Source organism: Varroa jacobsoni, unplaced genomic scaffold, assembly GCF_002532875.2.
Source record: "Varroa jacobsoni isolate VJ856 unplaced genomic scaffold, vjacob_1.0 scaffold_82, whole genome shotgun sequence".
Classification (NCBI taxonomy): domain Eukaryota; kingdom Metazoa; phylum Arthropoda; class Arachnida; order Mesostigmata; family Varroidae; genus Varroa; species Varroa jacobsoni.
In genome coordinates, this window is record NW_019212984.1 from 1,341 (window position 1) to 24,061 (window position 22,721).

The 22,721-nt window shown below is 39.7% G+C and overlaps 2 protein-coding genes across 10 annotated transcripts in view; one reads left to right on the forward strand and one right to left on the reverse strand.

The window, feature by feature from the left end:
- The window catches only part of ics (ras suppressor protein 1), a 12,948-nt gene extending 1,313 nt beyond the window's left edge, over positions 1-11,635 (reverse strand). The window contains exons 1-5 of one of the 2 annotated variants that reach the window (XM_022838979.2): positions 11,022-11,635; positions 1,566-1,647; positions 983-1,169; positions 421-586; positions 145-253 (exon numbers count right to left, since the gene is read on the reverse strand). In XM_022838979.2, the coding sequence (XP_022694714.1) occupies positions 145-253; positions 421-586; positions 983-1,169; positions 1,566-1,647; positions 11,022-11,099 (622 nt within the window). In that variant the 5' untranslated portion in view covers positions 11,100-11,635. Of the gene's footprint in view, positions 1-144; positions 254-420; positions 587-982; positions 1,170-1,565; positions 1,648-3,814; positions 3,897-11,021 lie in introns of those variants that run through there. The other variant, XM_086969758.1, reaches the window with a different exon arrangement.
- LOC111263673 (uncharacterized) lies at positions 3,877-21,054 on the forward strand. Of its 8 annotated transcripts, XR_015312432.1 has the most exons (4): positions 6,931-7,069; positions 7,194-8,976; positions 9,493-9,611; positions 17,812-18,254. XR_015312432.1 is itself a non-coding variant. In XM_022838992.2 (3 exons), exons 1-3 carry the CDS (start codon positions 3,934-3,936, stop codon positions 20,193-20,195), a joined length of 315 nt encoding a protein of 104 aa, XP_022694727.1. In that variant the 5' UTR covers positions 3,877-3,933; the 3' UTR covers positions 20,196-21,054. The 8 variants fall into 8 exon arrangements, 3 of the variants coding, with proteins under 3 accessions (XP_022694727.1, XP_086825887.1, XP_086825891.1); XM_022838992.2 differs by lacking the exons at positions 6,931-7,069; positions 7,194-8,976; positions 9,493-9,611 and adding exons at positions 3,877-3,950; positions 20,017-21,054 and having other exon boundaries at positions 17,812-17,930; XM_086969761.1 differs by lacking the exons at positions 6,931-7,069; positions 7,194-8,976; positions 9,493-9,611 and adding exons at positions 3,877-3,950; positions 18,451-19,379 and having other exon boundaries at positions 17,812-17,930.
- The last annotated feature ends 1,667 nt before the right edge of the window (positions 21,055-22,721 follow it).

The window sequence follows — 22,721 nt, forward strand, 5'->3', positions numbered from 1 at the left end:
ATATGTAGTTTTGTTGTTAGCCGGACTTAAAGCAGCACTTCCTAGTCTTTTTTAAGCAAAGGTTTGGCTGTCCAAGCCACAGTGTCAATAGTTATTTACACGTCTGACTTCAGTATCCTCGAAGGCTACCTGTGCTCTGCCTACCTTGAAGGTGGAGTTCTCGCAAACGATTCAGGGCACTGATTTCTTTCGGGATATTGATAACGTCATTGTCACGAAACGAAAGGATCTGCAGTTCCTTTAGATTGCTCACCTGTGAAAAGAAAATAAAGAACAGCTATTAATTAGGAGGTAACCTTCTCAAAGCGAAAAAGGTTTGAACTTCTGAGGACATCCGTTAGTTATGTGTCCTAAATGACACAGCGGCATTATTAAACTTTTTTTGTTTTTCTTCGTTTTGTAACGTTTCTGAAAACCTACCTCGGCGGGAATTGTCTCAAAATCATTGTCACTGAAGTAGAGTGCCCTCAGGGTCATCATGCTCCAAAAATTGTTGGGGATTGAGGCTTCACTGAGATTGTTGTACGTGAGATCCAGCACCTCGAGTACTGCAAAGCTGCCGAAGCCACGAGGTAATACTGTCAACCTGTAACAGCAAACTTCTCGTTTAAAAATAGTAGTATAACATTGCGGTCTATAAAGCATGTGTTGGAATGTACTAAATCGGCTGATTTTTCCCATAAAAAAAAATCATCTTTGAACAACAAAAAATTCAAACAAGATTAGTAATGGCTTAATCTTGGAACGGTTAACCTTAACTTGCGGGTCGCGTTAGATAATTTTAGTCATTTGTCATTTAGGGACCCTTTTGTTTTTCCTTTGATGACTCATTTATTATATTTATTACACATCTTTATTTGAACTAAACATTGAATTTGGCGATAAAAGATTGCAGCCATTTTTTTTTAACACTGAAATCGTCACTTTAGAATCGTAAATTACTTTTGGTAGACAGAATACAAACTTGAGTATTTAGATAAACCTGTTCATGGCGAGAATTAGCATCTTGAGTTTTGGCAGGGTGCTGACTGAGGATGGCAACTGTTCGAGGTGATTATTTGCCAGGTTCAAATATTCGAGATTGTAGAGATTTGAAATTGTTGCCGGAATGCTCGTGATGAAGTTGTGCGCTAAACAGAGACGAGTAATCCACTCCATATTGAAGATCCCTATAGGTTTTGAGGAAGCATTTATAAATCAGTAGGTAACATAACAGTGACAATATCATTCGATTAAACGTGTCGTGTTTAGAGGCAATACAGCAGACAAATCAAGCGAAGAGATCGATTAAAAAAAAAAAATAGAAACGAAACTTTTTTGATAGACAGAGTGATTTGAGGCGCCATACAATTGAATTTCAGCAACGCCAATGCCTCGGACCTCTGTATTTTATGAGGTCAAGTCGACTCGAAAATACAGTTTATCTTAAGCTTTAATTGTTTTGGCTTAAAGCTGGAGACAGCAAACTATGCAGACTACAGGAGCTTATCGAAAATTCAAACATGTCCTAATATAAAGTCCTTCCGAAATACGATAGGTTCAGTTATCAATCGTAAATAAATTACCTGGAATCTCCTCAAATCGGTAGATATTTCTGTCGACGAGATCAACCTCCGTCGAGCCCTGTTCACGGGCTTCGTGGATCACCTGAAGACGAGGCATAATAATTAACATTCTGTTGCATAGCGCAAGTAACTCATTAATAAAACTCCCATAATCACACAAAATCATTGAAATAATGTTTCTTTAGCTTATTTTGAAACTGGGCAAGGTATCCACCGCAAACGATCGCCCATGCTTATCCGACTTTCCCTTGAAATGTATGTCACATTACGATCCTTCTGGCTGTTTTTAATTTCACTTTCGCACGGCACCCTGAGGCTGTACAGAGCCGTCTATGTAACACCACAATCTGAGTTTCAGCTCCATGCGTGTTTTTGGACAATCAGCCATAATTTTTTTAGGTTGCCAACAAACAGGTAGCACAGGTTTTCCTTAAAGATATAATTTTTGGCCCGTGCCAAAAAACAAACCTTAACCATCACCTATTCTTGACACAGGCTACCTTTTTATCCAGATTACAACTCAGACAGGTTCAATTAAGGGTTTCGGGTCGATGCAGTATTTCACTATTTAGACACGCATCTAATCATCCCATAGTTATCGGACCGGAGCGATAAATCTAGCAAAGTACAGTCCACGGGTCTTCGCCTTCGTCTGTTCTGCTATTAAACACTCTCGAGCCCATTGTTTACCCAACACAATTCCCATGAATATTTATACGTATCATCAATGCGGACGGTACTAGTGGCCGCCTGGCCATTTGTAAGCGGTAATGCCGAGTTGTTTTCGAACATGGAAAATAAGAAAGAAATTGGTGGTGCCCATTTTGAACTACCGAAATACATGTTAAGCCCTATAAAAATCCCGAGCTTAAAAACATTTCCTTATTCTAAAAAAAAGCTTTTAGGCCCCGTCTCGCGCCTGTACTCTACAAAATTACAGCATGACGACTAGCTTTGATAGGGAACATTAAGGATCATAACCCTAGCCATTTTCAAGGGCAAATCTCATAAACTTTTTTAATATTTCCAAATACTTTGCAGAGCCAAAGTTTCGATGAGCGCAAGTCGATCGCTCAATCTAAACTTGTAACTTGCTTCTATGTATGGAGAATCATTCAGATGAATTCACCGGATGTCAACTTTCGTGCATATGGGTAGTTTTTTACTTTATTTCTATATACCCTTAAACGGATACTGAGTAGAGAAAAAAAGGTTAGTAACATTGAAAACAGTGGCAGGGTCGAATGAATAGTTGAATGCTTTCAATTTTACCGTCACCTAAGACTTAATCCGTCGTTAAATTGTAGCAATAGCAATTGCTTAAGATGATTTTTTCTGTCATCCACAGACTTGGTTTTCTTCAAATCATTTTCACTCGATGAGCTGTAAAGCGAATTTTGCTAAAAATATAAATAATGAATGGTTCAGATTTTGCGCCCGGCTGCTGTTAAATGTTGGTTTATATGGTCTGTTCGTCTAAGCTCAAAGTGTATCTACTCCTGATTTCGAATTCAGATTACCTTACGTGTCTTTACTATCTCGGAAACATTTGCGACAGGCGTTGATTTATGGAGTCGACGAGTTAGACAACGGCTTGCAAGAAAACCACAATCGAATCAACCGCCCAAAGGTCTGATAAGAGCTTTATACTGAACTAGTAAATGTTTCGACTTTTGACCAATACTCTGCATTTTTCGAGTTTCACACATCCAGTAGTACTTTTTTGTCCAGTACTGCCATTATTGATTCACATTGTTTTCGAAGGCTGGACCATCCCAGAAAAAAACAAAGTGTGATTGCGCCCAGTTTTTAATCTAAGCCTCTGTATGTTCCGTGTTTTACGTCCGGCATCGCCGTCAAGCGTTCTATCAGGCAGACACCTGGCTGACCCTCAACCTGAAACGAGGTCTATCTATACCCGGATTTGAACCTAGATCTGCGCTGTACTGATGTAATATTGCCAGGACGTCGTCTTTTCCGATATGATTGTCACATTTGTACGGGTTATAGTTTTTCGCAAACAAATTATCTGGTGAACTGTACGGCAACAGAGATCAGTGGTTTTTCCAATCACCAGAGACTTAGCACTATAGGGCACAACGGCTCTCTGCCCTATTGTACATGCAAAATTTCGTTCGGTTTTGTCAGAATGCAAATAATTATATAATCTTAATAATCTAGTGTTAATCATTTCAGCAGAAACGACAATTAAGCAAAAATATACAGCAGTTATATAAGCAGCTTTTTACCTTTTTCAGTGCAGACATCTTTGACGATCTACGGACACAGATTTCCATATTATTTCCAGCAGCTGTCTGCGTGATAACGGGTCTTAAACAGGCAAGGATTCCATTACGTGACCAAGGGAATGCGGCTGAACTTAAGGTGAGACATCCCGTCTATAGACCAAGTAAACTTTATACTACACTTCGATTCATTCATATCAACGGGCGATTTGCGGTCAAACGTCTCTCGCACAATAGGGTTCATCAGTCTTGTCGTTCTCTGCCACACTACAATAGGTAGTTGCTTTCTTTGTATTAGAATTAATAACAATACACTGTTAGCTAAACAGGCGTTTTTGCTTAGAATATCGTGGCGCTCCTGTAAATAGATTTAGGAACTATGCAAACCTGTAAGTGTTCATCACAATCTAATTACGTAATAATTTATTTAATAGGAACTTCGTTATTACGCAAGGAAACAGAAGACCTAGTAACGCCTCACGCTACGAGCCATAGTTAGGATTGGGATCTAGGCACTTTGCTATTCTACGCCAGCGGATAAGACGTAACCACTGTGCGTTTATGTCATTGGCTAGCTTATGCCAACATAAAGCAAATGGCTGCTTTTGTCGAAAGTGACGTTGTTAAGACTTCAAGCCATGCAACCATGACGGGACGTTTAACCAAATTAATGTATACGTAATGACAATTGAAAAGCATGTCTATATTTTGAATTTTCGTCCCTTTGGCGCCAATTCTTCTGCCTTTATAACGCAAAATACCTGGCGTATGGATGTTTTTAAATTAGATTGCATAGCAGTTGCAGTCGGCTGATATGAACGCTATTAAGAAGCTTGGATAATACCCTTATGGGCAACTTTTATTGTAATGTTTAAGAAAGAATCAGGAGACCCGTCATGTTTCTTAATCAAACTAAATTTGTTCCCGGTTCATTTGTCTTTCAAAATGATGAAGTATTGGCCATATCGTATTTAGTTAGAACTGACATAGCGCTAGCGATTTTGCCGCACTGCATTTGGACAGATAATTTCGAGAAACTTTCAGGGCAGTCAATCTTCTAGTCTAGGTCTGCAGCTGACTGGATAGCTTGGAGAATTAATCAGGGGCTCAAATGGAAAGCTTTAGTTAAAAGCCTGGTAGCTCTGGCAAAAGTTTCACCTTCTTAATGACAGCATGAGGTAGACGAGTGAAAAGGAGCAGTCCTAGTGAGTACTTGTACAATCATTCGTACAGGATCGTCATGATCTTCTTAAATTCGAAGCATTGTACAACACGTATTGAACGAGGTTTATTTTTAGAACAACAAACAAATCTTCCCAACGGTTTTATGTCACAACGAGATTATATCTAAACTTGCCAGATTCTATAGAGGGTCGCAATCTGTCTGTTATCGAACTCTACTTTTACAAAAATGTATGTTATTGAAAATCTTTTTCTCGACCACTAACAGGCGGAGTCATCACTTTAATTAAACTTTAAGTTGACTTTGCCAGCAAGTATGAGAGTCGCGAGTGCACGAGTCAGTTAGGAAAATCGGCTTATGTAGTCCGTCTATTGTTATCGATACCTTGTCACGTTGCCGACTGTCACCAATCCTAGCGATGTGTCACCGGGGATGCTCATACCCTTCTATACTATTCTATGAATTTCGATTTGTGACCACCCTTGTTCCACTCCGCCCAAGGAAAAGACTCACAAATATCGTAATAGTACCCAATTGACCCATCCAATTATTTGCAAGATGTGTCCGGAAGTTGACATGGTGAGCAGTGCTATCTACTAATAGAGAGAGTCTCCGAGCCCGGAGCTGAGTGTTATTCCGTGAAGCGAGTACGCAAACTTCCATTATTAGATGGCCGGCTTCCAGCACGAAGCAGAGCTATAAAGTAAAGCATATTAAACGCGTATCTTATATCAAATTAATTAATACTCTTGCGCTTTCAGTAATAAGTAGATTTCTTATAATTTAATCTTTCATCGAATAGTTTCTATAATGTGCGCGTCCTCGCGCCAAAACAGGTTCTCTGAACGAATATTTGCAAGCTTCTTCTAACTATTAACAATTACTGAACTCGTGTCGAACTTCAAGACATCTCACTTGTATAAAGGTCAGCTCCTTTTGTGAAATTTATGGTAACCTATTGTTTTAATTGAGAGAAAGCAATTAGAACTGATGCAATTCCAAGGTTGGCAATTCAATATAACGATATTTAAGAGGTCATAATGCGCAATGAATTTGTGTAACAACAGAAGCATCCGACATTACGACAACAAAGAATTGCAATTAATTCATCAAACACTTTAAACGTAACTGAATCCAATTTTTACCCGTTGTCTTAACGTATTAGATAATTTTCTTAATAATAATTTAATTTATAATTAATCAATTTAGAAATGTAAACAATTGATTTTTTTTTTGTATTTTCAAAAAAGCTTTTGAACTTATCTTTTATATATATATATATATATATCGTATTATTTCCAACACTCTGTCTACTATGACCCCTTTAGCTTTCTATTTATGGACCAACCCAGCTTTCAAGTCGCTCGGATCAAAGTATCGTAAACATAACGTGAATCAATTTCAATACAGTTTAATGGATCATCATGATTCAGTTAACTTATATTATAGGTATTCAGATGTAAGTTTCACATATGTGTTAAATAAATATTAGTTCAGCTTTTACCCTGAAAGGTGAGCATCCAAGTAACAGCGCCTAAATGGAGGATGTTCGCCAAGTAATGCTTACTTTTTATATGTTTATGTATGGTAAACATCCTCTACTTGATTGAAATAAGCATTTATATTATAACAGATTCAATTGTTTGACTCGGCAAACTTTTACAGCTTATTATTCTTACTATCATTATTATCTGCGAGCTGCCATCAAAATCACAATTAGCAAACATTATTATGGGATTCGTCAGAGGATAATAACATTGGTAGAATTAATAAAACACATCTAGCTATGCGTTTTCGCTTCATGCCGTCGTTAAAATTACCTGCCCAAATCTTCAAGAGGCCCTATTGACGAACGGCTAGTGCCAAAACGCTCTTTCCATCGATTAGCTAAATCACGTACTTATAAGCTGGAAGCTACCCGGCTGACGTCAGTCGACCGTGCCCAATTGCCACGAGCGCTGGCCCGTCAATACGCCGGCCAGATTATCGAAAGCTCTCATTCGGCCAATGACGTATTTACCGCGAGCGCGATCATTATAGTGATGCTTCGCCGAACAAATCGAAACGTTTGTTGCGTACGTATCTTCCATAGCAATAAAAAAATTGTTATGGCCCTACGTCCAGTGTCACGACTATCGATAGCTCCGGCATTCATGTCTCTTTCTATTTGCTTCTTGAAAATATTGTTCAATATTTCAGTGGCGGTTTCTCCTCGAAAACAACGTGAGTGTCCTCGTTGACGGATCGCACGGAAATGTTTACTCGTATTAGGTGCCGCCGATTCAGTATTGCCGTCGGTCCTGCCTTGCAAACGGCGTACATTTGGCCCAATTAGATTCGTCGAATACTAATAATAGCAACTGTCATAGAAACAATGGGACATTTGATTAAGGCTATGGGGCCGGTCCACGCGCCCCATTTCAATTCGATCATCAAAATCGTGCGGATAGATACTGCCGTAGCAAGATTGGATAATTAGTCATGACGAGAATACCGCTGCTTAACAATAGCTACCTCGCCAGTGAATTATATCGTACATTTTACAGTTGAGCTGCTGCAATTGTTACAGTATCTGTGCTATCTCTTTTCATGATTGCACTACTGCTAGAAACGTTGCTTCTCGGAGAGCCTGCGGCTCGTTACCTCTGAGCCTATATTTTTACCGGATATTACAATTGATTGAACTATGACACCCGTCGCGCTAGGTCCTGTAGACCAAGTTATGAAAATTGCTCCACTGGGACGTTGCTGGAACTTTCTTTTTTCGAGTCGTACTATTTAGAAAACCAATACACAATACATCCGATCTGAGAAAAACTATTTTTCTCGATACAAAAAGTCCATTGTTTCTGTTGTAATCGGTTCGGTACTAGATCCGAAGGGTTGTTTTGAGAAGGATAACATTCATTCTCTATTCAGAAGTTGCACACATCCGCAGAGTACGCGCGACAGGCGATGGTTTATAGGGTCTTTCGGGCAGTGGCTGACGGTCGCCGAACTGCCATCGGTAGCGCGCTAAATTTCGTCTCAGCGGCTGCGTTTGACTGCTCTTTAAAAAATTGAAAAATATACATCTATGTTTGGACCAAGCTACCAGTGTTGTGTGCAGTAGAGATAAAATGCCGAGAATAACAAAGCTTGCTTTTCGAGACATCTTGGGTACTTTTTTTTTTTACCTTCGCAGCTTAAACGGCTTTGTAACAACTAGGGCTAAAACTTTCGTTGTGACAGAGAAATCTCCTTCGTCAACTGTGCAATGGTCAGTTTTAGAAAATGAAGCCAGAATGATGACGTTAAACCGTGTTTACATAAAAGGGACTCGTTTCAGATTCATTGGAGGTATCAGACAAGGATAAATATAGAAATTATATTAGGCCGGATTGACTTCGATAGTTTGCATTTATTTATGTGAAATTTCTCACAGCCACTATCATCATTAAATATCATTAGGTATTTATGTTTAATTTACTTTGTACGAGTGCAAGCCAGATTGTAGACGTCGCTGATATATATCTATCTTCACGTTACGAATGATCTTTGTTTGGCACAGGAGTGCCTCTAAGGATTTGATAAATTATGATGGGACTGTGGCGCTGTCGCAGCAGGAAACACCACGATATATTCGTCGAGTGTACAGGTCTTGGAAATTTCATGGTCTTTTTATTTTTTCGTATAATTTTCGTTACTTGGCCAGCAGGCATCTCTTGGAATAACAATTGCATGAATGTTCCATGTAACCTCACTGAAGTAACTCTATATTGGCGATGTTGCCAACATTTTTTTTGACAAGCAAGCAAGCAGATTAGATCTCATTGTAAGTGGACCATCTCCGCTCGCATCTTGATTTAAGTATATTGTTCTACTTTATTACGTCGTGCTTGTAGTTTAAGCTCAGCTATCTTAGTGTTTCTCCCATCTGGTGAAAAACTTACCGTTTTGTAAGCAGTGTGAATTCTATAGATTTATGCTGGACACAAAAAAAGTAAGCGCTATTAAAAAAAAAACCCATTTAAGTTATCAATCGAGCGACTTCTATTGCCACGTCACATGTCCTGCTTGTTTTGCTACAGATTGGTGACGCAGTATTTACTACGTACGTTATCTGTTAATTGATCCACGTACTGGGTTTTCTCAACTTTTGAAAAGTACTTTTCATGTGCAAGAAAATATCATTGTGTGTCGACTTTGTTTATTGAAATTTTGACAGACGAGCTTTGCTAGTCTGAATTAATACAATAAACCCTGTACAACTCACGGTCTGAAACACAAAATGATACCCCATGACTTCTATTCTGACATGTTTCCTATGGCCAACAACTAACTATTTCTGCCGATGTTCCTTGGAGAACCGAGCTTCGGTCATTAATTTCTAGATATGATCCTTACATATCCCATTTTCCTCGCTAAATTACTAGTCTTCACGAGCGGCGAGAGCAAGTCACGCATGGTTCAGATTAAGCATGATTAATGCTATCCAATGGCACAATTCCACCAACAGGACCTGGAATGGCATTATCATTCATACTTTCGATATCCCTGTTCCTTACGCGTGTTGGTGTAAAAACAGTTACATCCTTTCACGTCTCGGCGCTGCATCGTTGTCTCTGCACATAAACGGTACGTTCCACAGTAGTGGGCAGAAATGGGCCACTTTCATCTATACTGCACCGTATAGTTCGACTGTAAGACGGTTAGCTGGCTGGTGTCGAAAACAAAGAACAGCAGAAGTCAGGATGAAGCAAAATCGTCTATTGATAATCTATAAGGAATGTCTCTCGTATTTAACCTATTTTCAAACTATCTAGAATTTAGTGCCTAACCTTGTATTTATTGTAAACTAGGACAATTTAAATATGGACATTATTAGTGTGTTAAGCTAATTATAGGTAATTTGTGCACCATCATCCAGTGTTCCTAAATCGTAACCCGTCGTGAATAACGTCAAGATATAATTTCCCAAAAAATTTCCAGCCCTGTAAAGTAGCACCTCTTCCACTTCAGGCTTGTGTACTGTTTAAAGCACTAACCATCTACATACAGTATCTAGCCACAACATGTGGAATTTGCACACAACAGGCCTAAGTGATGTATTAGGCCATGTGTGTTGTATATGTATATGCGTACTAATACATGGTTTTGTCACATCTCGACTATTGCTACTTCACCCGCTATACGACTTCACTAACCCCTCATCACAACCGTGAACCAACAACAAGCTTACGTATATGGTGAGGCTCGCGCTCAGCGTTCGCCTCAGCAGGAGTCGAGTGATGCAAGCCAGTCAGTTGCCGAGTTATTATACAGCTGTTGTGTTTATGCTTCAGGCCCCCAGCCGGTCCCAATATTGGCTCAGTACGAAGGCGTATCACTGGGTTCGCCAGCAATCGCGTGGTAACGCTACCGCCCACACAGTTGGCAAATTTGTATAAGCCAGTGAGAAGCCTATATGGGCATAGGCTGTTCGATTTTCGATTTTGTCAAGATTTTGCCCAATCTTTTATCGAATACGACCGGCGTACGTCGCCGTCGGAACTGCTACAATATGCGAAACTTAATAAAATTGTATAATTTCGTTCATTTTACAACCGGGGCAAGCAATCATATAACGCACCAGCTACAATTGAGATTGTCTAAGATAATTCTAAGATTTCGGATGTATTCGTAATGCATCAAACATAGAAATTTACACGAAATTTATATACGGTATATAAACAAAATGGAAATTTGTTTAGCGAGGTGATTATAATAAATATTTGCTTTTTTTTTTATTTCTTTCGGGTCCGAATGGGTGGCGTATAAATATTGTAACATTTTATTAAAAAAAAAATTTAAGGTATATATCGCTTGGACCAGTTTGCCCAGATACTATTCAGAAGCTATTATAACTTTTGCACGGTCATTTGCAACTATAATTTCAGACATCCAGCCCCACTAATAGGATTTGACAAGGGTAACTTATCTATCTGTTTTCGTTGAATCCTACTCCGTGTATTTTATAGACCGATGCACTCAACAAACCCAACTTACCTTTTTGATTTTTGCCTGTTTGTTGAAGTCGAATAAGTTTGAACAGCCATTACAGGCACCTCCTTTTCCTCCTGACATATTTTCTTAGAAGTGTACGCTGGACTGAATAGAAAAGTTAACAAAACAGCTCGCTGTTTATTTCAACTGTCCTTGGATTACGTCGCCACGTCTGAATAACGTCCCGCGTACCTACTACAACTCGTGCAAGGGACTATGGTAATATGTAACGTAACGTTGTCAGACAAATCAGAAATGGAATATCTCACTGTAGCACGAACAAAAAATAGCTGTAACACTTTTTCGCACGAAACACAGACACTTCTTTCCTTTATTCCGTCGTTTCGTTAAATAAATTTCGCGCGCACGAAGCTTATCACCAACTTACATCCAAATTTGTATCGTTTGCCCTCTCTTCCGTTAACGGCCGCGCACTAGTCACGCTCTTGTAATTAGCAGTTAGTATTAAAAGCTAATCTCGCATCTTTCGATAATTAGCAGCAGTAGCGACGACAACGATCGCGCAATTAATAAACATTACGATTAGATTTGTTACTGTTGATCTCAAAGTAAGTCGAAAACTCAAGCACGACTTGCCACCCCTCACCAATGTTCCCTGAATAGTGGTCCTGTCAGCGACTGGTCGGTATCAGGCTAGCCCCCCCCCCCGATATGCCGCTGTGTACGGCTGCTGTCCAGAGTAACAACAACAATAGCAATAACGGCGGTCGCAGCCGGTTCTCGACAAGGCTCCCAACAGACAGACACAAGCAAGTTCTCAAATGGACATCAGCAGCTTTTGTGAGGATCACGACCGTCACCGTAATCGGTTTTCGCCGACTTCGCACTGCCGCCAGCTCTCGCAGACTACTCACTGACTTAGCGTCTATAGAAGCTCGATTGCGCGGTGGCAGTAGCAGCGGCCACTGCTCTTCTGACTCAGTTATGGTAGAGAAGCTGCCGTAGAAGCTGATAATGGCAATCGCGATCGAAGCAGCCTTAGCTGTACTGCATGCAACGACTGTGGTCAAAAGGCAGTCATGTGTGTCGCCCTTGCGTTAATACTAGCGGCAGTAACAGAGAGTATTTGATATAGGGCGACAGAACTCGGTCCCTGTGCAGTCACTACGGTTGCTGCTGTCGGTTGGCACTATACTGAGTTGTGTTCTCTGGTCTTTCAACGCTGCCATTGGTACCGCCGCGCCATCGGAGAGTCGCTGCTCTTTCAGTTCGTGACCATGCCGGTGGTCGGCCACTGAGAGGCGCTGAGAAGACGAGCACAAGACGAGTACCGCGCAAGAATTGCCTTCCTATTTGGTCGTTGTGTATATCGGGTGGGTGCCGCGCATGCGCAGACCACAAAAACAGCGGCGGGGGCTCTGGTGTTAACGAAGGTAAAGCCAACGAAACAACGACGACCGGTTCGTTCGCTACACATGGGCTGCTTGCCTCTTTTAATACAGGTTATGGCGTTGGGTTTGTTTTCCGCGCGGAAGCAACGTCGAGCAGAGGTCGACGGTAGGCGCGCGACTTGTTGTCATTATCTTTGTTGTTGTTGGCTGGTGGTGACCGCTGAGTGATGACGGCGAGACCCGGGCCACACATCGGAGTATACTGCCGTAGTAGCATAGTGACAGCCTGCCTGCCTGTAATGTTGCTCGAAATACGATCGACCATCGAATGTCGAGTCAACAGAAGGAACGATAGTGATTTAAAGATAGTTCACTCGTCCTTTTTTGATGGTGATTATTGGCTGCGGGCACGCAGCTGCGAATAGGCCCAATGTTACGAAAAACGCAAGGACACTGCCGCCAGGGTTCGGCGAAGCGGTAGTTGTTTGGTGCCACTTGGGCATCGAGTGTTTAATAGCGAGTCTCGTGCCGGGGCATCGTGTCGACCAAGTGACCAGTCGTCAAGTGATCTAATGCTGTTTCTCTGATTACGTGTGGGAATTTACAGCATAGGTCCGAAACTAAATGTGCCCAGGCAAATCCCTCCCAGTGCGTGTGCGGACTTCGTATTCAGATATGTTTTTTCTCGCTTAGCCACCACAGTATTGTATATTAGATATGTACAATGTTATACACAAGCAAGTAGTGAATATTATATATGATGGTACAAAGTGCACCTTCGCTGTTAGGATCATATCACAGCCATGACGTATTTGATAATCTGTATAGATAATAGTACCGAGACAGAAGACTAAGTGATGCTTAACAACGAGGCAAGAAGATCTAGTAAAATTCATAAGTGAAGCTTTTTTCAAGCTTTATTACATTAAATAAACTTGCTTTCGGTGAACAGAAAAGTCCTTATGTTCTATCTTATGTATATTATGCATATATATGTACTTCTGCAGTCTGTTTGTATCTACATGTAAAACAAAAACAAAACATGTATCTACAATTCAAATATAAAAAGCGAGACACGCAGAAGTGGCCTTTTCTACATGGCTAGGTGCAGAAAGGCGGATACGTAGTTGCTTGTTATTCAACCACATAAGTAACGTAGCGAAATATAGCTAATGAAAAACAACTAGATGTAGAGTCATCCTCGATTACTATCCAGAGTGACGCTCCTCGAAGGGTCCTCAGGGGCTGGACTACTGCCTCTGTAGCCTATATACGATTATCGTTCCTTTGGAACTCTTTTCGCTGAGCACCGGTTCTGACCGACAAAGAAACTAGTGGCAGATCACTGGAGAAGAGATAGATGCCGCCGTTGTGGTAACGGCAGTAATATCGTCTTTATTTGCCTTATTCTGATTCAGTCATGGTAAACTGGATGTTGCGCTGAGGCTGGGACGTTTGTGGGTTCGTTCTTGGTAATTTTAGGTTAGATTTACTAGTAACGCCTTTAGGTAGTGATTAGAGTGCACCTTGTGTACTAATACGCAGGGCAAGCAGATAATAAAACGCTTGGAGGGACCAGGCGGTACAGAAGCGCTAATCACAGCTCCCCAGCTTTGTGTTTCTGTATGCTAATAGATGAAAACTGGCATCATTAGGAATTGAACTACATAAATAGTTATCTCTGCGGTAATGTGTTCTTCTCGAATGGATGCATAATTCTCATTTCGTCGAAAATTCGAATCGAGAACGTTACCATGGTTGTTGGAACTGAACTAGAATCCAGCCAATCTAAAAATAGGATGGCAGCCTAAAATACCGCGAGGCAATCGCGTCTACCAAGGGTTTGTCGGTGTACGTCGTGCTTTTCAATGAAGGAGTACATGCGAAAAAAGTTCACAGATATTTGTTTCTAGCTAGTATTAACAAGTTTTCGCTAAGAGTCCTTTTTTTTTTCTAAGTATCCTTAAAGTACTTTGATGAGCAAGTCTTTTAACTGGATCGAGTTTTTTTTCTCAAACTAATTTTTTTAATTAACTGTGCGCTTAGTCGCAATCCGTGCTCTCATTTAGGCTTTGTTTGACTGAAATACAGACTCTACTTTGTTGTACGACGTACCGAATATCCGTTCAAATCGTTAAAGGTTAACGATTGCGGATAGAAAGTTCGTATTGGTAATTAAATGGGCTCGTTTGATGTTGAGAAGCACGTTAAACAAATGTAGTGAGTTTAGAAAGGAAAAGCTAGAGAAGTTGTCGTTGCTCTTCGCAAGAAGACAATTCATTGACAGTTCTGCCAATGTGTCTGTCAAAGTGATATTAAGAAAGCTGAATTTTTTTTGGGCAAAGAAAATTTACGTTTCGCTATATTTGAGAGATGATAAAACTCATTAGAATGACGGACGTTTCTTACGTGTCTGTGTCTATATAGCAAAAGCGACAAAAACTACATCTAGAATTAGCAAATTCATATTATTGGTTAACAGTTATTAACAGTATTGGTTAATTCATAATAGCTCTTTTAACCAATTCCCTCAATGCAATCGATGAAGTATCAGTTGCAAAACCGATTCAGTCAGCTTGCTTCTGTGTTGTGGACAGATCTGGGCTCATGTGATCAGGCATACTTGCTTGGTCGTTTCATCTTTGGTTAAGCACCTCATTACCATTATCTATTTATAACGTACCATCGTTTCGGGAAATTCAATCAGGTTTTTCTGAGAATGCCAGCATTGGTTAGATTCGGAGTCAAGCGGTCTGGAGAGTGGGCTGACTTACCTCGTCTTTTTCAGCTCTTGTATAAGTCATTTTAAAAATATACTAATAGTCATCGATCTGATTGTAAATATAGTTATTATTCCAATCAAATTAGCGCGCGAGAAACATTTCTGGATCATTCTCAACTTGACCTTTACGGCAATCGTTTCCAACAGCATTATGAGACATTTTTCTATTAAACATTAATTCTGTTTTAAGAAAATGCAGTAAAATTAACTAAACGGCAAACTTGCATAATGGTACGATTTTCTAAGGTGAAATATGGTGTTCAAAGGTTATGTGTTTGTAGGCTATTTTCTAGAATTGTGCACGAAAAAAGAAAATTGGTAATTTTGAATCGATTGGTTTTTTTCTTTTACAATGACATTTCTACGAGAAAGAACAATGGCTGCAAATAATAAAAAGTATAAACTGTCGAGCGTTCTCAATCAGTTTTTATCTCTTCATTCAGTACTGCTTCACCGCCATCAAAAGAGTCATTGCCGGACACCGAAGCTCGCTCGAGCGCGGATTAGCTGTATGGTAGCATCTAAAACCATGGTCAATCAATCTCATCGATATTCTCGGTACAGGACCACTCTACCAGTTACTGACATCTTGCGACCTTCAAGAAAAACTATTGTTTTTTTGTTACTAGCTGTGGCGTAACCGCAGATTCATTGTCAAAGTGCTTCAAATCGCATTACTTACTTTACACACTGGGGGGGATCGCAAGCGGTGTTATTCGATTAAATAAGATCTAAATTGGTGTGTATAATGAATAACAAGTGGTTTATTAAAGAGGATCATTAGTGAACTGGAGAGGATGTGGGTCCATTTTTACCTAGTTAGGTCAGCATGTCGGGCAGCTAAAATGAACACAATACAGTAAGAATAGTCGGACAGGTAGTAAAGGTAACTAATATGTCAATGACTTTATTCTGTCTCACAAATCGGACCGATCCGGTGCGTGTACTTGGAGCCAGCAAGCATTGTCGTGGTATATAATTTCCAATGGCATCAGCTAGTTGGGTCGTGATATCTGGTAATATGGCGAGCGCCCATGACATATAACGGTACTGGCCAAGTCTCTTCAAGTTTTGACCTTTAATTCAAAAACAAATTTACATTAAAAAAATTTCATTGCTAAGAACACTTAGTAATCAGTGGGAATTTGCGTACGATTAATGAACCTAACATATGATCATCAACTCGTTAGAAGGTGGTTAAATTGCTTTTCAGCTATTCTGAAGGATTCGCCGTGCTACGAGCAGGATTTGTGGTGTCACTTCATCACGCGGTCAATTAAGGTCATGTCGCCATGTCCTTGGTGGTCGTATGTGCGATCTGTAATCGATAGACGAGATATTTTTGTCCCTACCTCCGGAGCAACTGACTCCGAAGTGCTATTCGCTATAGGCACTATCGCTCTTATCCAGATTTTGGACTACTCGAGAAATGCTCACTAATAGACGCTACATAAATTTCGCCTCAGACTCTTCCAATGAGCCTTTGAACATCGCAAGTATGATAATACAACGATTATCGCGTTAAAAAAAATTATCAATTTTCGACTTGTTTCGTATTGGGATCTCACTCAGTGTCCGTTATGCGCTGACATATCGTACAAAAAATAAGTAATTATAGACACACCTTAATGCAAGCTCTATTTTAGATTTCAGTGCGTTCTCATTGACTTTTTTAATTAATTATTTTTTTTTAATGTTATTATTAATTTTAGTTATTTATTAATATTAACACACTTCAATTCTAAATTACTTCAGTTTTGGATGTCTAAGAAAATACCACAAGATTGGAGCAAGCGAATTCTATGAGAACGAATTACGGGGCCTCTATTTTAAAGACGCCGAAATATCTAACGTTGTTCGTGAGGTTATACTACGGTGTTATTATAGATAGCCACGATCACTGTAGCTTCCTTTCAGACTAGCTGAGTAAGTAGCTGTGTGGTTAATTCAATACGTTTCGGTATCATAGGTATTGAATCTTCATCGGCAATATGTAATCTAGTGGTGTGCATATTTTACAGCTGAAGGTATTTGGTTAATATTTTGTTATTATATATGTACATATTTTATTGTTAAAAATGTAACGAAAGATCTTTCACTTGCAGCCTCACTAGTTATCATTGCCGTTAAATGCTAAGTTGTAATTTAGCCTGCTTATTATCAACATAATTCATAATATATGTATTGGAATTGAAGTGCAGCCTGTCCTATTGAGGACATTAGAATGCGCGGTAACGAGACTGCATAATGAATACTCTCGGCCGGGTGACGGTATCATTTTAGACGAAACTCTCTGTACGAAGATGTAGCGGCGGCATCAACTGGCTGATGGAACGCGAGTAACCCAGACTGTGTGATAGAGCTTATTTGGGAGGTGGACTGTTGCTATACATGAGAAACGTTTGTCGGCAAGTCTTGAGCAAATGTACAACTAATTTACATTGCACAAATTCTACAAAGTGTCGAAATCGGAAGAGATCTGATGCAGTTCACGATGCCATTCAGTAATTTATTTTTTCCTATTTCAATTGCGGTTTTATTAGCCGAAATTAAGAGGTGATTGCAGATATAAATGCCGCACTTCTCAATCCAACGCGTCCGAATAGGTTTATTTCACTCAGTAATTATATTAAGCGAAAAACAATTTATATATTTACAGGGACGAGCACTTTCTCCAAGTTCACAGGACATCGGTCACTGCTGAGTCGCCCATCTTCGCTCTGTCGGAACGACTTCGTAGGAGAGACGCAAAGATGCAAATTTTATTACTGAAAACAGGTTTAATGACTACGTAGTACCGGATTACATTATGCTTCTAATGACTAGCGTCATGTCTGTAGGTTTATTTACTGTCCTCAAATAGTTAAAATAGCGTGTTACAACGAGATATCGCTAGTAACATAAAGTTAATCTTTACAAAATACAAAGCGCGCAAATACATTACCCACTAAGCTATCACGACGACAACTGCTTGAAGGTTGCACAGGTGGGAGTGTTCTTTAACAGAAAACGTATTAAATTGTATATATATATATATATATATATACACATACAATATTTGTAAATAAACGCCCAGTGCTCACACCATGATGCCTATCGTTACGTACATATTTGTTCTTTAGCGTTGCAGACCATTAGATAAAAAGTAACTGTTACATGATCATAGCAGGCTATACAGCAACAATGTATATTTGGGTAGCACCACTACACAGCTCTAACATGAATCTGTCATTTTCGTTCATGAAAATCATCGAGGAAAGTAATCTCAAAAAGGATAATTTGGTGTATATGTGAACAGTACTTTCAGGTTTCATCCGTGAGCTCCTAGTGACAAACTACACGAGGCCTCGACAGCAGTACACTATCTTTTCTTTTCCCTTTAACGAGATATAAACTATAGTGCGATTGTAGTGATTACTTCTTGACTGCTATTTGCCCGCGAACAACAACGCGGATTTCAAATGTCGAGCCCTGAGTCCGTCGTAATTTTCGTTGAACACGTGTGGGATGAATGAAAAATCGAAGAGATTCCTTCGATCGAAGAGATACTATTCTAGTAAGAAATGAAGACGAGGAAATGAAATAATATTTTGTCAAATACGTCTAAGGAAATACGGCCTAGAATATATACATAAAGAAAAGCTATGGTCAGTACTTACGAGCTAGAATATAAAAAACTATCACGTGTTTGAAATTTTTTGTGTGATGTTTGATGCTGTTAAATGACAGTAAAGAGTAGCGAGAGAGAACATCTTCTGTAATAGTATTAAAACGAGCCATCGTACCGTTTATCGAAACATGAGTATGTATCCTGTAGTGACAACGACAATGCTGCGATGTCCTTTGTTGGAAGACCCATAAGTTGGTATAAACTAATAATTGTTTTTAGTTGAATTTCGATAACGGCGAAAAGACCTTTCCTACGCGTGTTACCGGCATATAGTTGTATATGAACCAAGATGAAAGGATTAAGGGGAGACGAACTCCTTTGGATTTTTTGGATTGTTTCCTTTGTGCCCGATGGAATGGAAATTAGTATATCTTTAGCGTGCAAAATTTAAAATCCGTTAGCGAGTCGATAGCGGGCGGTAAATGACCACTATTAAGCAAATATTGGGAGAAAGCGCCCTCTACCGATCGGGCCGCAGCCGTGAGGTGACCGGACTGCTAAATTCTAACACTTTCTTTTCATGTGTGTCGAATTACATGATGGAGTGTGTAATAAAAAATTACAATTTTTGGACGTTTTTTTGACTTCGCAAGATTCTTCCGAGCTCTGTGGACGAAAAAATACGAAATAATATAGTAGAGAAATTCCTGAAGGTCCTGCAACTAGAATAAAAATCAGCGTTCACAGTAAACCGAATACGTATTAAGGACCGTGTTCCATTTGCAACGAGCCTTTATTCGCTTCAACACTCTCACTGGGACGTTCCCCAATAGAAAGTCAGAGAAAAAGCTGGTTTCTGTTGCCGTAAACGAAAATTCGATCTGTTGATACCTACGCAGACCTTGCTCCCCTGAAGATAGCTGTCATAACCAAGCGATCTAGTTGATTCATATTATTTAGATGTTTGGTTTTTTCGTTTACTTCTTTTTGACAAATTTTCAATTAGTGGCATCAACACAAACAACTATCGTATCGGGTTAAAATTATCGTAGAGCTACTTTTTTTGCATATACTTGAAAACGTATTCACACCAATATCGAATCGTAGTAGCAGATACGTTTGTGGCACTGTGTATTCCGAGCTGAATGAAAAACGGTTTGGAATGAAAACTGTTAACGTCCACAGGAGCCCTTTTAGCGCAGAAATTAGAATTCGCAAAAACGTAACGTACTGAATGCAAACATTTTTCTATAGGTTATCTACGACCCCTCAGCAGACGAGCACCTGTGTGGCCAGGCATTCATGAAATACGGAAGATCCTCGTTTTTCGTTTCCCATGTCTTTGTCGATTACGCCGACTGCGTACAAACCTTTACTTTGCCGTCCCAAACATTCACGTCAAGGAACCTTTACGAAAGGAACTTCGTCTCTAAGACATAACAGCAAAAATGACAATGTTCGGTAACAACGTATCATTAAAAATAAAATTAGTCCTTTATCACGGCATAATCCCGCCTGCTTCTACGGACGTTCATTTGACGGGGTCTTACTACTATTATTGAGAAATTGTCAAAGGCCACAACCGATGAAAAAAATCAAAAGTATTTTTTGAGAACACGCACGATGCTTAGCGTAGGCTCTCAACTAGTTCAATTTCTCACTCGAAACAAATTTCAGACAGCGGTATTCTATGGTGAGCTCACATAGAGCGCAAATAGAAACAGCTATATTCGCATAGGAGTGTTACTCAACGCTATTACTTAACAGTGCGAGACAGTAATCCAATTTACCGGCAGTGAAATAACAGTACACCCACTAGCTGAGTTCTGCAAGAATGGATGCCGTCTCGTATGAGCTTGTAGCTGAGGTTCTTGCACCGAATAGGGTCAAAATTGAAGTGGTAGAGACAGGCGCAAATCTGATCTTGCGTTCGAGTCTCTTACTGGCCGTGATCACTATAGTCATTGTTATTATAATCGGCTATAGTATAGGTAAACTTTTAAAGGATTAACTGTAATTTCGACCCAGCTAGGCCACGAACACCTCATCAAATCATCACAGAAGCGTGCCATGAACTTCTGTAGAACCAATCGACACGCTAATAATTTTGATTAGTGTTTTGCTAGAGGTTCCATCAGACACACATGACTGTTTCTCTGAATAAGGCGTATATAATATAAATTTGTAAAAGTGTGTATTAACAACACAGCGAATATTCTATATATAATTTTAATAGCATAGTCTATAACTTCTAAACTACTACTAAACTTAGGTGATTTCAACAGCAAGAGAATAAAGGCCGAAGATGATTACGCGGTTAGATGTCTTCCTGTTCAGTGATAGTACTTTGCTACTTATAGTGTGTACGAAATTCGACCAACGGCATATCTCATGGAAGTCACCCCACAAACGAATAGTGCTTTACTATCTGATGTAACTGGGGTTGTGGGTGGTGACGTTTCCAACGTTGGGGTCTGTATCATATGTATAACGACCTTAGAAGGGTTTTGTCATTTGGTATCTCAACGGTAATTTTCGTCGGGATAGTGTTCAGGAGCTACCGATAGGAAAACGGCACAAAGGCTGGAAATATGTAACGGAAATGTGTTTCGTCATCATATGACCACTCTGCGTCGATGGAGCCATTGAACGCTAGCCAAATTCTCTTGTGACTAGTGACATAATTAATGAACACTCTCCGCCCTTATAGCTCCGTAATTTTTGTTTAAAAGGCACATAAAGTCAACGAGCATATCAGACAAAAGGCTGAAACACACAGGGGCAACATGTTGCGACCTGTTTTCTGAAAAGGTCCTCCTTTGTCATTCACAAGTTATCTATCTGTATACTAATTTAGTTCCAGCTAGAATACGTTTGGATCCGACAACAGTTTTGTGCGTGGTTGAGGTTATAGCTGTGCTTAAATAGGTTCAAAGAACCATTGAAAAATAGCAGTATTCTAAACTTACAACAAACGGAGATAGTCAATCTTCCGTTTCGCGGAAAAACTTGAGCCAGATCTATTTTTGGCCTTCGGACCTATATACACTACACGATAAGTGTGCGCATATTCATTGTCTCTAACCCACGGTTTACACTAGTTCTATTCGAAATAACCACGTATTATATTTATAGTTGGAATGCACGAGAATCCACAGAGTTGCATGTACGTGTTGTGTGGTAAAATTAGGCTAGAACGCCTAAAGTAGAAGCGTCAAAACGGAAATCATGGCTTCTTGACTCGCGGCTACCAGCCTATCATTTGAGCTTTTGGTAGCGATTACGCAGCAAAACACCATCTAGCGTCCAACAATAATTAGCTTGTCCATAACTGATAATCCCATATATATATATATATATATATATGTCTGTACCATATATAAACTGTCATGTCTATATATATATATATATATATATACAGTTTTTGTTGTCAAACTCTTTTCATCGGTACTCCAACGCCAATTTAATTGACAGTTGTGCATAGTAGAATTAACCGAACCTATTGAAGTACTATCATTTGTTGTTTTCAAAAAAAAAAAAAGAAAACTTAGGCCAATGGGAGGCTGAATTGAAACAACGGACTAACCATTATCCAGCTTTCATGTTCCAAAGGGCACCCGGAAATATCGGTATGGTAAAACCGATGTTTCACGGGCCTTACCAAGCCTTAGCTTTGTGGTTCTAGCATCAATACGGTGTGATTTTTATCATTCAAATGCTTGCTGCGCAAACAATAGCAACGAAAGCAGAGATGGCTTTGATATGCCCCCTACCTTATTTGCTTCAGGCGCAACTTGTGTTGCCGGGGCTGAAAGTTGGATGAGTCTTTGCTGCAGGGACCACTGGTCAATAGTTAGGAATTACGCAATTTCGTCAATTATTGTAAGATCACTATCAGAATGAGAACTAAATAGATCACAGTGTAAACATCCGATGAGTAGATCTGAAGGCGGTGCTAC